The following is a 17,697-nucleotide window of genomic DNA, read 5'->3' on the forward strand; positions in this document are numbered from 1 at the left end:
CTTTTCAAAAAAGGTTCCGGTATAAAGGGGGCGGAGCCGTCGGTAGCTGTAGTGTAAACAGTTAACCGTTAGCCTCTGTAGCTAACATTTTGGAAAAGATTGGGCTTACAGTGAGTGGGTTTGCACGCGGAATGGGTATGTGCTTACTACTCTGTTCTCTTATCGGTTATTTTGGTGCTCTTTAAAAATAAATCAGGATTTTTGTCTCTTTTGATAATTACCGAGCTATAGCCAGCTAGCACCAACTTGTGCGCATGCACCCATACTAGCCAAACTCTATGCAAAAATTTTGCTTTTTAAATATGTTCTTAGTTTTTGAAACGTTAATCTTTATTGATTAGCCTCTACCAGCTGATAATAAGTCGATTGTAGCTACATTTTAATTCGGCGTATTTGTAACGCATCAAGCGTGGATTGCTTATGATAAAAGTCGTATATATCACTGATAGCAGATGGCTGCTTGTATTTTAACGGTATTTAAACTGTTAATTAGCAGCAGTTTGGCTGTCATGTAAGTCACTAATCCCTGTATTGCCAACAGTGCATTCACAATAGTAGAATAAGCTGTAATTCACCAACACACCAATCATTTAACGACCACTAATGTGACTAAAGGTAAACATGACACTCCAAGGTCTAAATAAAGCTATATTATATCAAACTGTTCCGATTTTAAACTATATATTGTAATTATTTAGATGTATTTAGTGCGGTTTTATTAAATGCATTCAGTCGATCATAAGCATTGACTTTTAAAATGCTGAGACTTTTTTTTTAACAGAGTTTGGTAGCTTCTTTTGTCAGGCAAACTCCCAAGTTACATTTTTCAAACTTCTGAATTCTCTGGTTTAATCAGAAGATCTTCAACTTCCTGAAATATTTCCACCTCATGTGTTTACTAACAGTTTGTCTGTTTATAAATTGTAATAATTATCAATATGATTAGGGTGTGGCCAAATTGGCACACCTTAATGAGCCTTTTTTTTTTTTTTTTATATGGGCACATCTCTAATTTACCTCCCCTGACAAACTAAAGTATGTTACATTCTGAGTTTCCTACATATTGTTACAGTTGCATTAAGTAAATGGTAAATGGCCTGTATTTATATAGCGCTTTACTAGTCCCTAAGGACCCCAAAGCGCTTTACATATCCAGTCATCCACCCATTCACACACACATTCAGTCACTGTAAGTAAGAATAACATTAGAGTCCTGGTTGGTGTGGGTGCAGCAGCTCCTGACACTGACCCAGATAAGTGATGCTTCCTGCTCTGACATGTCAACCTGTCCTCTCCGGCAGCTTCCCTCTCCCTCTCCTCCCTGCGTCTCCTCGTCCCGCCTCTCCGCCTGCTAACAGCGGCGATGTGGCAGGTCGCACGGCACGAAATGGTGAGGCATTATGGGATGCTGGAGGACTTTGTTTCCCTGGTGACTGAGGCCGTCCCGCAACTGCTGACGGACAGACAGAGGTGTCTGCTGCTGCTGGCTCTGAGGGCAAAGGTTGGTGTTTTGCAAGGAGAGAATGTAACACCTGAATTTGAAGGTGTCATGCACTATCCAATAGTTCCCTTTTCCCACCTGTTGTTAACACATTATGTTGGCTGGATAAGGAATAACAACTTTAAGTGTTAATTAAATCTTTACCACACCTGGTGTAAATGATGTATATGTCATGCATGCTGTACAACATCTGAGAGAGGAGCGTATAATCTGTGTGCCTGGGTATTAGTATAATAGCAACAAAGATACTGATGCAATTTTCATCTCCAAGTGACCTTCGATATTAAAAATAAATAAAGCTTCTGAACAAGTGATGAAATACAGTAAGTGTCGGAAGTCTTTATCAAGATGGTTGCATACTGGCTAGACTTTACTTAAAGGTTCCTCTTGTGCTGCAGAGTGCCTGTTCTGTAGTAGAAAACCTCCAAAGTCCTCAGAATGGTTTTATATTAACATTGATAATTCCTAGTTTCCACAGTGTTTAGAGGACGTAACAGTTACAGGAACTCAGGAAAGTTCATGCACAAGTGTTAGATAAACAATGTAAATGTAATAAATGGGGGGGTTCTCCGTGGTGTTCCTCAGGGTTCTGTTCTTGGTTCATTTGAATGTCATTTGAGTTATTTTATAGTTAGGTATATCAACAAATGTTAAAATCTAAACTTTAAACAAAATAGAGTGTGTTACTTTTCCTTTTTAACATTGAGGATAGACTTTAAAGTTCTGATGCTGGTCTATAAAGCTCTGAATGGTTTAGGACCAAAATACATCAGTGACCTCCTGACCCAGTATGAACCTTCCAGATCCCTCAGGTCATCTGGATCTGGTCTTTTATCAGTTCCCAGAGTCAGAACCAGACACGGAGAAGCTGCATTCAGCTTTTATGCTCCTTATATCTGGAACAAACTCCCAGAAAGCCTCAGATCAGCTGAAACACTCAGTTTATTTAAATCCAGGTTGAAGACTCACCTGTTCTCATCTGCATTTGAATAAAGCACCAAATCCACACTTTTAAGCTTAAACTTCAAAACTTACATTTAACTACTGATTTTATCTACTGTTCTGATTTTATCTGTTTTGATTTTATATACTGTTTTGTTTGTTTGTTTATTAATTAGTTTGTTTATTTGCTTGTTTTAATCAATTTTAAATCATGCTTTTTATTTGTTCTTGTTTCTAATGTCTCTGTAAAGCACTTTGAATCACCTTGTTGTGAATTGTGCTATACAAATAAACTTGCCTTGCCTTGCCTTGAAGGGACATGTCAGATTATGTTGTTGTTTGTTGTTGTTTTTTTTTTCTTTAGGTCACGTTGTCAGAACCAAAATCAGCTGCCATCCATTCCCACCTAGACAGGATCTACTCTGAGGCAACGGTGAGACCACAAGTAATTCAGACTATGACTGTGTCTAAAAATTATTTTTATTCAAACTGTTTCCTGTGATTTCAGTAAAGGATTCAACATGAAAAGTCACTTAACTGGAAGTAATTGATTAAATCCTTTATTTCATGACAAAATCAAAAGAAAACCATGTTAATAGTGAGTGTGTGTCTACAGCTCTTCAGCTTGTTAAATGTTTGAGCAGCACTAAATCGGGACCTTTCTCAAAAAAAAAAATGACTTGAAATTCTCTCATTTAATACCAAAAGCATCTCTTTGCTCTCTGTGCTGCTCTGGCCTGAAGCCTGTTAATCCAGCTACTGAAGCCCAGGAGAGAGAGCAGGGAGATTACTGGACAGGCTTACAGGATCTGTGTCACTTCACTGCACCCCAGCTCTTTATTGATTAATGGTGTAATCAATCTGATAAATGTTGGAAACCAACACCAGCCCTGTGTGTTTTATTTTGGCTTTAAAAAAAAAAAAATCTAATTAACAATATAATATTTTATAACAAATATTTAAGATGGAACATCCTGCACCTTTATCAGTGCACTAAAATGTATTTAAATATATGTTTTAAATAAATGAAAATGCCTCATATCAGTATTTATTTTACATTTTTTAAACATTAATTGTAATATTTATTTAAATTGCAAACAGTTTAATAATTTTTTTTAATATGTTAAAAAGCAGTGAGTCATTAATGCAGCACATTTCAATATTTCCTTCTTTAAATGAATTTCTATGACGTTTTCGTGCTTTCAGTCGTCCATATCTAAACTTTGATTTTACAATTGGTCTTCATGACATCAACCATGTCGTTGTTCTCCATTATCAGTTGAACTTCTGCTGCCTTTCATGCAGTCATGTGAGAAAATTAGGACACCCCATTAAATAATCTGCTCTTTATTAAGTAATGTTCATATAACAATGTCCAATCATGTTTTCATGTATTACTGGAAAAGAAAGTGACCTAGTTGCAATTAAACAACAACAACAAAAAATTACACATATAAAAAACAAATGTGAACAAAAATGTGTATTTTAATGGAGGACAAAGTTAGGACACCCTACCCCCTAATAACTAGTGTTGCCCCGTTTGGCTGATATAACTTCAGTGAGACGCCTTTTACCAGTCTCTGACATCGATCAAAAGCAAGTTTGGTTCACTCCTCAATGCAGAATTCTTTCAGCTGTGAGATGTTTGGGGGTTTTCTGGCATGTACAGTCTGTTTTAAGTCACCCCACGTGACATGCAACGTCATGTTGCAGTGTCCAGTTCCGCTTCAGCTTTAATGTTTTTTTACAGATGGTTTCACATGTTCTTCAAGCACCCTCTGATACACAGAATTCATGATGGATTCTATGATGGTGAGCTGGCCAGGTGCTGCTGCAGCAAAGCATCCCCAAACTACAATACTGCCACCTCCATGCTTCACAGTTGGTATGACGTTCTTTTCTTGGAAGACTGTGTTTGGTTTATGCCAAACATGTCTACTGTTCTGGTGTCTAAATGATTCAGTTTTAGACCCTTCTGTCCAAAGAATATTATTCCAGAAGTCATGGTCTTTGTCTACATTCACTCTGGCAAACTTCAGTCTGCCCTTAATGTTTCTCTTAGTGAGCAAAGGTTTCCTCCTTGCACACTTCCCATGAAAGTCAAACTTGTGTAGTCTCTTTCTGATAGTAGAGTCATCCACTTTCACGTTGACAGTAGCCAGAGCCTGCTGTAGTTCCTATGATGACATTTTTGGGATTTTTGATGACTTCTTTGGGCGTCTGCTCCGCGGGTGAATATGCTTGGACGGCCAGACCTGGGCATGGTGGCAGTTGTTTTGAATGTCCTCCACTTGTAAACAATTTTCCAGATGGTGGAATGGCTGATGTCAAATTCTTTTGAGATCTTTTTGAATCCCTTACCAGACTCATAAGCGGACACAATTTTCTTTCTGAGGGCATCAGACGGCTCTTAGATCTCACCATGGTGCTCACTTCAACACTTCAACAGTCAGGAGACCACCAAACTAAATCTGAGGTTTAAATAGGCAAGGCTCCTTTAAAATGATGGTTAAAGATTTACTGATCATGTGCACCTGACGTGATACACCTGTGTGTGATTTTAACCATTTTAAGTGGGATAACGGGTGGGGTGTCCTAATTTATTCCACACCAGAAATTGTCTTTTAAATTACATTTCACACAAAGTTTTAAAAAGGCTTTTCTTATTTTTAATTGTTTAGTTATATTATTTGGATCCCTCAGTATCATTAAAATTCATATTAAATCTCCATATGTCCAAATATATTTTAAAATATACAGGCTTTCATAGGGTGTCCTAATTTTCTCACATGACTGTATTAGCATTACCATAAGAAAACGTATGGTAATGCATACCATATACCGAGACATTATTTTAGGAAAAAATATTTAATGGTTTCTTCCTGTGCTCATTTGGCCAAGAATTAACAGCTAGAATCAACAATGGAAACAAGTCTTAGAAAATGACAAGAAATAAGCAGAAAAATGATTATTATAAAAATTATTAAGCAGAAAAATTCTTGGAGACTAATAAAAACTAGCATCATTAATGATACGACCACCCATAAAATAATAACTAGAAAAATAATAGTAACTATTGGCTGATGTCCTCAGTTGTTGCTGAAAATAAAAGTTTCTTTTTGTGTCTCGTCTGTTCTCTCAGCAGCTGGATGAAGACGTAAGCGAATGCTGGTCTGCTTTGTTGATGCTCACCGACAAATTGACAAAGAGTCCAGACAATTCTCAACGCCTCCTACAGGTCAGAGCTGCCACCTTGAATTATCAGCTTCACACAAAGCTTCATCATTCAATCCGTCCATTGTTCACCTCTGTGCTTGTCTTCCAGGAGGTGTTTGACCAGAGGTTTGACTCCGCCCTCCAGTCCCTCATATCTGACTTCCTGTCCAGGATCGAGCAGCTCTTTCCTGTTCCCGACTTCAAACAGGTGATCAGTAAAACCTTGAACAGTCAATCTAGTAATTCTGCTGTATTTCATTTTCATTTATGTGGCCATTCATCCATCTCAGGCTGCCTCCTGGTTCGATGCTGCCCCCTCTGGGCTGGAGGACTGTCTGCAGAAGGCGGACAAGGATGATCTGAGGGAGCTGCTGACCAATCAGAGCTGTTTACAGGGACAGGCACTGGCGACAGGTAAATAAGTAATCAAGAACTAATCAAATTAAATGAGAATCAGACTCAGTTTTGCTGATCTTTAATGTTTTGGCGGGGGGTTATTTCTTAGTGGGTTGTGATACAGAGGAGACCCTCCTGTCTGTGTGGTCCCACCCCCTTTTCACTAAACTGATCAATCCCAACCCTCCTCCACCTGAAACGGAGATCCAATCAGATGTGCTACCTGAGGTTAGTAGCCCCTTGCAGCTGGACGTGGAGCTGGTGAAGGTGGAGGTGGTGGTGATAACAGAGGACGAGCAGGAAGAGATCGAGGAGACTGTGATTGGTTCAGAGCTGGAGGCGTCCAATGAGAGCTCGGCAGCAGTCGGCAATGAATGTGTAGTCACACCTGTGGTTGTGGAGGTGGACAGGTGAGACCTCTTTTTTGTTTGTTTGTTTTTTAAATAATCCTGGATCCCTCAGAGTCCTCAGAGCTTGAAAATATAACCAGCTTTTGCTTGTCAGGTTGAGGGACTCATGTGGAGACATTGTCAACCAATCAGAAGACACAGGTAACACACACACACACACACACACACGTAGATATAAGCTGTGTCCCAATTCCTAGGCCACATCCTTTGGCAGCCACATTTGTAGGCCGTTTACATCACAGCCAGACTTGAAAGTTGGGTCGGGTGTATCATTCGTAGCCCAACCTATCCCAGAATTCATAGCGCGGCCCAGCCAATTCCCATTTCCAACAATGGCGGCAGCTACTTAGTTTTAATATGACTCTTTCTGGGTCACAAAATAAACTTTTAAGATATTTTCAGGTGAGAATGTAGCTGTGTAAACTTCAAATATTTGCTTGGTTTATCGAGACATCACATATTTGCACATATACTCTGACGTTTTCTGAGACGTCTGTTACCCACCAGCTCGATAGCTGACCGGGAGGTCAAGGCTCACTAGAGCCGGTGAGAACAGTGGACTCCGGCACATTGTTTCTAGACCCTGCACGGTCTTTCGCTACTCGGGTTAAACATGATATATAAGTTATTAAATAACTTTAAAAAGTTATTGTTTGGCTTTTTTCAGTATTTTATTTGTTCCTGAGTAAATCGGTTTGGCTGACATTAGTTGAGTTTTCACACAGCTGAATAAATGTCAAACAGAAAACTGATTAAACAGAAGCGTGAGATGGTCGAGAATGTCCTGTTATAATTTAGATAGCAAGGAGTTTATTGAACTCCACTGAGAAAGCTGGTGACGCAAATCTGAAGGCTAGACCGTCCTATTTCACAGGACCCGGCCCACGTAGACCACAAAGGCCGGGTCCTTCAAAGGATGCGGCCTAAGAATTGTGACAAAGCTATAGAAACTGAACTAGTCATTAAAGCTTCCTGTCTTTCTTCAATCAGATCTCTCCTGCTCAGAGGTCACAGCTAATGCTCTGCACAGCATTTCCCACAATTCCCAGCGTGTGGCTCACAAGTGTCCTCAGTGTGGCAAATGTTTCATCTACCGCTCACAGGTACTGTGTCAGTGTCTCAGTGTGGCATGACAGTAACTATATGGTCACTTTTTTGTCTGTTTGAACAAAAAAAGTATCTTAAAATAAATCAATAAGACCACACATAAAAATGAAAACACATTTATTTATTTTAAAAATATACATCATATATACATCACTCCCTTAGATGTTTGTCTGACTGTCTGCAGGTGATCCGACACCTACGCACTAACAGGTCCTGCGGTTCGGCCTTAACGACATCCGTGCTCGAACAGACTCAACTTGGCGGCGCTGACAAAGAGCCCTGCCTCCCTCAGAATAGGCCCCCTCCCCGACCCGTCAGGTCTCTGTCCTGCTTCCAGTGCAACGCCATGTTCAAGACCAAAGCCGAGCTGCTGTCGCACCAGCGCACACACCGGGCCCGCCCCATCTACCACTGCGTCCAGTGCGACAAGGAGTTCCACCATCTATCCAGCCTGACCAATCACAAGCAGACACACCTGGACAAGGGAGGTTTCACCTGCAGCCGGTGTAACAAGGTGTTCGAGTCGGCCAAGGACAGGGACGTCCATCGGCTGCAGCACCGGCTGCCCGACCTCACCTGCACGATGTGTGATCAGACGTTCAGCTCACAGACGCGGCTGCTGCGACACCTGCAGACGCACTCGGTGGAGGGGGCGAAGCTCCGCTACAACTGCCGCTTCTGTGACCAGACCTTCTCAGGTAGACCACTGAAAGCGGTGAACCCCACTAACTCAGAGCACTTTCCACAGGCTCATTGACCTCTGCAGCTTAGCAGCAGATCTGGTTTTAAAAGCTCAGCGAGGCGTCTGTGTGTGTTTGACTCACTCGGTGAGCAGCAAACAGCAGGTTCACATCAAGTTCATCTGAGTCAGCCCTGTGTTAAAGATGTTTCTGGGAAAAAGGATGACGGTGGAACAAAACATTGCTGTTGAGCTGCTGCTCTAAAACAGTCAAGAGTCTGATGCTTTCATTATTTTCCTTTATAATTATTTTCCATTTCAGAGCTACAACACAATGTTAAAAAACGAAAAGCCTCCAACAACCGTCATCATCTGAAAATTTCTTTTCCAAGAAAGAATAATTATTTTTCATCCTATTAACCCTGAAGCGACAAAAATACTTGGCGAAATAATCGAGCGCTATACTTTTTATTTTTTTACTTTTCCTCAGACCTGCTCAGGTTTTGCAGTCACATGATTGTTAACCATGTACTGTTAACCTGCCCGCTGTTTTCTTCCCTCCCCTGGTAACCACTGTGTGCTAGGGAAAAAACATGAAGACCGTCTCAAAGAGGTATTACACAGCGAGTCGTCAGTGTTTGGGTCACTAGCACTTTGCTGCCAGCTGCTGTAAAACAAACACGTGAACAGAGCCTATAGAGAATTTGTAGAGCTCATCTTGGGAAAGTAAAACATTTTCAGATCATAATTCACATTGTAAAAGCAGCTGCAGGATTTAGGAAAGGGTTTCATTACATCCAGTGTGGTGGCAGCTCTCGATGCACATCTGATTTTTACGCAAAAAGCAAACAACACAAGCTTAATGAACAAAATGGCATTTATACTCACTGTCATTTTATTAGATACACCTTATCAGTCCAGTCCTTGTTTCTTATTTCTGTGTTGCGCAGATTGAACAGAGGTGATGAAAACATTCCTTGGAGATCCTGATCCATACTGGCACACATCCATGATGTGAGTCTCCTTTTCCAAGAGGACGTTAAACATGTGTTTAAATGTTTGTGTCTCCAGGGGTGACCCAGCTTCGTATCCACCAGCGCACACACACCTTCCGCACGTACCAGTGCGACCTGTGCAGCAAGACGTACGGCTCGCTCACCGGCCTGCAGTCCCACCGGGCGACCCACACCGCTGAGAGCCGCTTCCTGTGCTCGCAGTGCGGCAAGCGCTTCAAGACCCGCGATGGCCTGGAGGGCCACCTGAGGACACACACTGGGGAGCGGCCCTACCGCTGCCCCTACTGCTCCAAAGACTTCACCGCGCTCGCTGGCCTCAACGTGCACGTGCGGCGGCACACCGGGGAGCGGCCGTACGTGTGCACGGTGTGCGGTAAAGGCTGGCCGTCCGGCGGTGACCTGCAGAAACACATGAGGACGCACACGGGCGAGCGGCCCTATGTCTGCCAGGACTGCGGGAAGGCCTTCTCCATTTCCTGTCACCTGACTGAACACCGGAGGATACACACAGGTAAGACAGGAAGCTGGTCACATGATCACGGTACACAAAGATATGCTGTCGTAACTCCAGATGCTTTTGTGCCGGTTCTGAACCCGAGCGCCTCTCGGTCTGTTTTCCAGGAGAGAAGCCGTTCTCGTGTCCGGAGTGCGGGAAATGTTTACGGAGGAAGTTTGACCTGAAGAAACACATGTTGTCCCACAGCAACATCCGTCCCTACGCCTGCACCTTCTGCACCAAGAGCTACACCCGAAAAACTCACCTGAACAGACACCTGCTCACACACCGGACTGCCGACAGCGAGGTGGTGGCGGTGCAGGTGGTCGAGGAACCCTGAGGATGTGCTTAAATCAGAACTGTGCGCGTTGTACGACTTTCATGCGTTCATTCCTGCAGTGAGTGAATCGATCGCAGATTCCCGAGTCTGAGTCGACTTGTGGTGATGCAGTTTGAGGTGGGAGCAGGTGATCTGCGTGGATCTGATTTACAGGCAAAACTAACAGCTGGAAACAACAGGAAGCAGTTCTGCAACTTCAGCTGATGAAGCGAGTTTGATCATTCATTCACGAATCAAAAAAACTTTATTTTGAATGTTTATGAATATTTTATTTGTATTTTTTTAATACTTAAAACATATTTTACTGATGTGTTTTTATTGACATGCTCTCATTTACGTTTTTCTTACATTCAAACATTTTTGTTTTACTATAAATGGAAAAAATCTTCCAATGTATGAAAAATGTAAATGACAACACAATCGACTGCTCACCTGAATACACAAGGTCAAAAATCAATTAAAGTTGAAAACACATAAGTATTATTTCATAAAAGTATTAATTAATTATTAAAAAACAGTAATTAGGTAATCATGCTCAAGATTTATAGAAATAATAATAAATAAATACTAATTAATAACAATGAGCATAATAAATATTTTACATGACGTTTATTTTTAATATTTTGTGAATGACATGAAATATAAAAGTAAATGTTTCACTCTTAAGTCTCGACTAAGTTAGCAAAAATGTCAGTAATGTATAAATAAATAATGGAGTATAATTTTTTTTAAATGTTTAAAAAGGTAAATATAAAACATGGAACATAGTAAATTTTTTACATTGCAGGTAAAAACTTGATTCATTCAAATTCAGTAAATTTTCTGGTCTCTCATTTGTATTGAAACTACATTTCACTCAGTTTCCAGCTGTTGGTCAAAAAACGTCAGATTTTTCTAAAGTTTTACAAAGAAAATTCAAATATTTGCCGCTCAGTTCACAGCTGCATCACCGCAAGCTTTACTGATGAGCAGCGGAGCTGAATACGCTGTCCTGTTAGTGGAGTAAGTCCAGGGTCCGTTGCTTCAGTTGCTGTTGGTAGTAAATATAATGAATGACTGTTTTCTTGTACAGTGACACGTTACATTACTACATCACTAATCTGTTAGTTTCACATTGGTGGGAAGCGCTTACACTAATAGGATAATAAAAGGCCATTTTTTTTCATGATTTTGACTTAAAAAGATGTTAAATTCTTATTTTTGGTGATCTTAAACGTGACCCGGTGAACATTGCAGACCCCGAGGTCGACTGGAGCACGTTAATGTTTACTCTGCTGTTAAACAAAGTGTTTAATCAATTTGTGTCACTGACTCTGTTTACATGTACAAAAATTGTTCCAGCCTTTGTCCTTAATCTGAAATATACACCAAACTACAAACCTCTTTGTCTATCTGTAGTTGGTATTATTATGTGGTGTAACAAGATCAACCCAAACAAGTTTTTAAAGTTTTAAGCTGTCTGAACTCAGCCTTCATTTATCAGTCCTCCAACAGTCTTCTTGGTAAGTTCAGTTTTTCATATTTATACAAAAAAATCATCTGTTCTGTATTGTGCTATAACTAGTTGAGCACAGCAAGGAACGGGGCTCCACCTTGTGGCACTTTTCAGCAATTGTGCTCTACTTTGTTAAATTATAAAGAATGGAGATCACTAAATCGGGGAAATTAAACAACCAAAATCTTGTCTTCTCACCCAAAACACTTAGCCTCTAAGGCAGGAATACACACACAATCTGAAACACCAAATCTGAGTCAGATTTTAACTACCATCATCTTGGACTGCAGCTTGCGATGCAGGTTCGTGAAGAGCTTCTCCACCTCTGTCAGGCTCTGATCTTCAACTGCATTCCCAGATGTTGGAGTTTTAGTCCATCCAGCTGCAGACTAAGGAGAGCTTTTGGCCTTTATTTGGCAAATGTTGGAAGGAAACACAAGCTTATCACTCTACCTCTTAGAGTTCGTTAATAGTTAATAGCCCACTGGTGCTCAGGAAAAGTTGAGCTCATCTCTGGGCTTGGCTTTGGTGGTTAGTTTGTATCACTGCTGTAACTGTAATGCTTTAAACTGAACTTTGGTTAACAGATCTAGAGTAGCACTGCTGGAGAAACTTGTTGAAGTCAAAGAGATCATGAAAATGGCTCAACAGATGAAGATGATTCAGGAGTAAACAAACATAATGAGAACACTTTAGAGCCTCTGTCATGTATGAATAAACAGTAAAGGGATGTACAGTGCAGCTATAACCTCTGTTTATGTTAACAATCTGTTGACTGCTTGCTACAAACCTCTGGAAAAATTCCCAGAGAACTCCTAAGATCACGTTGGCTTTTTGGTTATTAAATGGTCAGAATGGGAAATTCATAGAGTTGTGCTCAGTTTACACAGCGTCATTGCCTTAATAAATTACAGTATAAGTAGACCTGTTCAACTTACATTTATAGTCAACACATTAAGATCCATTTTGAGCAGGGAAATCCTGCCCAACCTGAAAATTATCAACACATCCCACATGTGTTATGTCTGTGTAGTAAATCCTGGTTTAGGATATGTTGTTTATCAGAATAGTAATGGACTATGAGGCCATGCCTGCCACTGTAGTGACTGCTGTGACCTTAAATGTAAAGATGGCTGTTTGTGCTGTCTTGTTTGTATCTGAGCGCGAACTTTGACCTCCTGCCGGTTTGATTTTCTATCTTTGTTCATATAAAAGCTGCTCTGATGGGACTTTAACTCTCTGACTCTTATTGCTGCAAACCAAGGCTTGATTAACACCAGAGGCCAGGGTACAATACGTCGACAATCTTTATTGGGGCCATGTTGCTTAACAGGGTTGAATGTGAAGTGATTGACGTCGATGGTTTGTGTCTACTCATCATCGCTTCCTCCCATCTTTTCAATAACTTTGCCTATCCACTTGGTCATCCTGAACAGGTGAGTGTAGAAGCCGTACTTCCCGTCACGATCGCAGCCCTCTCCCCATGACACGATGCCGATCTGATACCAGCGGTTCTCTGCCGGGTACTGCACAGGAAGACAGTTTCAAAATAAGAGTCATTGTTTGCAAAGGCAACTATTCTAAATTCTCAGATTGAACCTTTTGTAAATGATAGAAAAAATCTTTTCAGAGCCGAAAGAACGAAAAACTATAAATATTTTAACTCCTTTTTTTCAGTTTTTAAGCAAAAATGCCAAATAACACTTAACTGTGAGTACGTATTGCTTTACTCTATATTGTAAGAAAATAAATGAAGATTTAGGCTGCCAATTAGGCATATCTGAAGATTACATAGTTATTCAACTTCTTGTTACTATCCCCCCTGTCTAGAGTTTGCAAAAAACCCTGCTTTTTAATATGTTGTTGTTATGAGAAGTATCTTCAAATCTGCCTTTAAGTTTTAAATTCAACTTTGGGCATTAAAATTGATGAAGTTTTGGGCCGATGTTGACGAAACGGTTTGGGAACCCTATGTTTAAAGATCCTGCCAGAAAAAAGGCCATTCCAAAGAAAAACACAAGTATTTTTCATATGGGACTAAACGGCTGTGTAGCTTTAAGAAATTTGCCCAATATGTCTCACTAACTGGGAATCCTCACTAGTGAATATTGAGTTTCAGTTCCTACCTTTTGGATGAAGGTTTCTGGTGCCAAAGTGCCCAATGGGTATTTGGTAGGTGACCTGAACGTGAACTGCATAACGTTACTGAAACAATGCCAGAGAGAATGTGGGCCGTCATCGAAGCTAAAGACAATCCAGTGAAATATTGGTGTATGATTGTGCAGTGTATATGTTTTAACACTATGTTAAAGTGCTGTGTGGCACTTTTCAAAACCTAGTGATTTTAAAGACCACAAAAATAATTTATAATCAACTACATGAAAAAAAATACGGAGTTAAAGCGATAAATAAAATCACATAATAAATCCTGAACAAACTGTGTGAATCAAATCATCATTGGTGTCCCAGAGAACACACATTTTTCCCTAAAAACCTTTGACATGGAGTTAAACTGGTCTCTAGGCCTGTGTGACTCTGAATTTAGTTGGAGAAAGCATGGCTGTATGACTTTGGCACAGGTCAAACGAAGCATTGGTAATTCCTAATAAAAACATTTTGCATTTTCAGTAATTTTATATATTTGGGTTGTGATAAAACATATTAAAGCCATAAAATACTGTTAAAATACTATTAATGTCCAGATAGATTTTCAGGAAATGTTTAACATTTTTAACGTGTCAGGAACAAAAGTCTAATTACATTGTTCGTCTTGATGATTGAGAATGCATCAAGACGAGGAGTCAAGGAGGCCATTTACGTGAAAAGGGAAAGAGGGGGCCTAAGGGTACATCTTTCACCATCTTACAATGCTGTGATTGCAGCCATTCCCCAACTCTCTGTGAATGGTACTCATGGCCATTGATCAGTGGGTTTTGGTCAGTGGTTATTGATCAATGATCATGAGAATTTGCATAATTAAGATTAAGGAACTGACCTCCCAGCTCATTGTTCCTTCAGTGGGCTGGTTTCAGTCATTATGCAAATGTACTGTTTATAGGTTTGGGGAAACCTGCAGTCAGCTGAGACTGAAGAAGTCACTTGGATGAGTGACGAAACGTTTCTCCCACAAAATGCTACGTCCAGATGACCAGAATCAACTTTTTGGATAATTACACTGTTGTTCAACTTATAAACAAGAAAGCATTAATTTTGGATATAAATGTTAATTTGATTCTATATGTAACAGTTAACACACTGTGTGCATATTTTATTACTATGCGTTAATTAAAACAATGTCCTAAATTTTTAGCAGATTAAATTAATGTATATGTGTGATATTTACATTAAATGTTACAAAGCACTGAACAGAACATATGAAAATCTGTTTAAGTGTTAATACACTGTGTTTTACAGTGCTACTGTATCCTTCTGCAACTGTCTTACACTGCCTTCACTTCTGTGTGTTCTCGTGCCGTCGGTCTTATAATTTATTTAACAAATATTTTATTAAACAGCTGCTTGAGATATAAACCAGATGTTATCTAATGATAAGAAATGGTAAAGAGGAGACTTAATCTATCATTTGTTCTTCTTTCATTGTGATTCTCACCTTCATCACAAAAGGTCCACCGCCGTCTCCCTCACAGGCGTCTCCACGATGGTTATCGTCTGGTTTATAACCTGAAACAACCAGAGACTGTAATTATAGAGAAACTTTGACACCTTCAGGAGATGCAGGATCATCCTGAGAGAAACAGCCAAATTCGATTCAGTACAGCCAATGAGACGGCAGCATCACTCAGCACACCAGGGCTTTATTCAGGATCAAACAGTTGGACCAAAAATAAGCCAAAGATAAAATATAAACAAGCATTTTCTTGTTGAACAAATGTGGAAAATCTTTTGTTTTGTTTTACCAGCACAGAACATGTTGTCTGTGATCTTGACTGAAGTGGAGCTGCGGCAGATGTTCTGGTCCACTATCGGTAGGTGGATTTGCTGAAGGACTGATGGTAAATTTCTCACTGCAGGGTTCCAGCTTTCCTTCAGGTTCCCCCACCCAGTAACTCGGCCCTTAAAGCCTTCAGACATCAGACTGCCGGAAAAAATACCAGTCAGATATATCACAAAGCCTGTCACCATCCATAGTATAAACCTCACTGAACCAAAGTGTCTCTGACCACAGTTCTTAATAGCACCCTCTACTGGCACAGTCTTTGCATTACTTTAGACTTTCCAATAAGACAGAAAGAATCTGTGGGATCTGAAGAATCTTTTAACCCCCTGCAGAATAACTGGAGAAAGGAAATTTGATATCTATGCAGAAATAGCTATGTGACCAAGTTTGAGGACCTGACTTGATTTAATCAAATTGTTGTTTACTGAGGACTTTAAGCAAAGTCCTTGGCACAATAATAAACTGTGTTGATACCTCCCCAATTAATATTTCTAGCAGTATTCAACACCATATGAACAAAATAATCTCTCCAGCAAGCTCTATGTCGGACCCAGAGTCTCCCCCATATTGAAACGCTCCAGATCACTTGACAAAACTGGAAATTCAATTCTCCGTTCAAGACACATTTTCACTTGTTTCCTTTCATTTGGTGGGAAATATAATTAAAGAATTTGGTCTGAACTTGTGAACTTGTAATTGGTTGCAAATGTTGCGTTTGTCTTACAACTTGGCGACGGGCTTGCTGGGCAGGCAGATAGGATGGATCTTATCAGTGAATGTGACCGGCCTTCTCATGTGCAGCAGAGCGATGTCACGGTTCAGGTTTTCCTTCCAGTTGTACTTGGGGTGGACAATGATTTCATCAATTGCCACAATCTTCTCAATGCCACGCTCAAACCTGGAAAAAAAATGACATAATTCCAACAGGCCTTCAAATGAAACTAATGATAATTAAGACAGACACGCCTTCTTACTGGGCTCTGTTGTGTTTTCCCAGGCGGACCAGTATATCGTTGATGGTGAAGTTCTTGTTCCAGGGTGGGTAAAGGATGCAGTGAGCTGCAGTGAGGATCCACTGATCACTGATCAGACTGGCTCCACACAAAAACTCCTGTGGGCTACGCTTGTACAGCATCACCTGCCTGCAAACAACAAAATTATTTATTAAGTTAGAAATATAAGTTGAGTCAAAAACAGTTTGTATCTTAATGGTTCTTTTATTTATTTCTGATTGGCAGGATCCCAGAACCATTTTTCTTTTATTGATTAATTGTAGTGAGTCAATTTTTCTGTCTTGGTGTGTTTTCTAAGGACATTGTCAAGATTTAAAAGCTATTGATGTTTCTTCTTTTCGGTATATTCTTGGCAAAGGAGAATCTTCATTGGATGTTTGCTCTTACAGTTCTAATGGGCAGAGTGAGGCCTGTAGATTCTGTTGGATCTACAGTGGAAAAAACTTGAGCTGTTCCAGCTGTCGTTATGGAGAATCTAAGTTTGGACAAATCTATGGACAAGCTCGCTGAGTCGATTAAAAACCATCGATGGACACTTGTTGACTGTACCGCCCTTCAGGAGTTTTCGAACAGACAGAAACACCAATCTGAATGTGTCTGTGAAGGCTCTCAGTCATCCAGGTCATCGTAGTCAAAGGAGATTGCAAAGAAAAGCGTCTGGACTTCTTTAAGTTGCTTGAAGACGTTTCACCTCTCATCCGAGAAGCTTCTTCAGTTCTATGGTCAAATGGTGGGGAGACCCAGATATAAACCTAGTGGGAGTATCCCCCCACAGAGGGACAAAAGGACCCCCTGATGATCCTCTAGTCGCCTGAGCCAAGGTGTGAAACTGGGTGTGGGTCCCAATCAGCCAGAGTTTCGGGAGAGCTCATTGTGAAACCTGGCCCCACCTTATCATGCGAATTCCTGAGGTCAGATGGCCCAGGATGTGAGTGGGCGTTAAGGCGTCTGGGGAGGGAACTCAAAACTGGATTATAAATGGCAGACAGTTATTGTCGTAAACCACCGCCTCTGTTCAAAGATGGTCGCTCACAGTGGACATAGATGGCTTCTTTCACTCCTCTTTCAAACCATCTGTCCTCTCTGTCCAAAATGTGAACATTGGCATCCTCGAAAGAGTGTCCTTTA

At 40.5% G+C, this 17,697-nt stretch overlaps 2 protein-coding genes across 3 annotated transcripts in view; one reads left to right on the plus strand and one right to left on the minus strand.

The window, feature by feature from the left end:
• The first annotated feature begins 1 nt into the window (after position 1).
• Positions 2-10,377, plus strand: LOC102199901 (endothelial zinc finger protein induced by tumor necrosis factor alpha-like). Of its 2 annotated transcripts, none has more exons than XM_005749394.1 (12): positions 2-135; positions 1,302-1,501; positions 2,808-2,876; positions 5,586-5,681; positions 5,769-5,867; positions 5,950-6,073; positions 6,165-6,465; positions 6,560-6,606; positions 7,456-7,568; positions 7,757-8,270; positions 9,323-9,778; positions 9,889-10,377. In XM_005749394.1, the coding sequence occupies exons 1-12, from the start codon at positions 132-134 to the stop codon at positions 10,101-10,103; spliced, it is 2,238 nt and encodes a 745-aa protein (XP_005749451.1). In that variant the 5' UTR covers positions 2-131; the 3' UTR covers positions 10,104-10,377. The 2 variants fall into 2 exon arrangements, with proteins under 2 accessions (XP_005749451.1, XP_005749452.1); XM_005749395.1 differs by having other exon boundaries at positions 5,589-5,681.
• Positions 10,378-12,968: 2,591 nt separating this feature from the next.
• LOC102207201 (prothrombin-like) overlaps positions 12,969-17,697 on the minus strand; it is a 16,659-nt gene continuing 11,930 nt past the window's right edge. Inside the window, exons 6-10 of the mRNA XM_005749423.1 lie at positions 16,531-16,698; positions 16,281-16,454; positions 15,516-15,694; positions 15,209-15,279; positions 12,969-13,124 (exon numbers count right to left, since the gene is read on the minus strand). Coding sequence (XP_005749480.1) covers positions 12,969-13,124; positions 15,209-15,279; positions 15,516-15,694; positions 16,281-16,454; positions 16,531-16,698 — 748 coding nt within the window. The remainder of the gene's footprint in view (positions 13,125-15,208; positions 15,280-15,515; positions 15,695-16,280; positions 16,455-16,530; positions 16,699-17,697) is intronic.

The sequence above is a fragment of the Pundamilia nyererei genome, unplaced genomic scaffold (assembly GCF_000239375.1).
Source record: "Pundamilia nyererei isolate P.nyererei 1_Seehausen unplaced genomic scaffold, PunNye1.0 scaffold00244, whole genome shotgun sequence".
NCBI lineage: Eukaryota > Metazoa > Chordata > Actinopteri > Cichliformes > Cichlidae > Pundamilia > Pundamilia nyererei.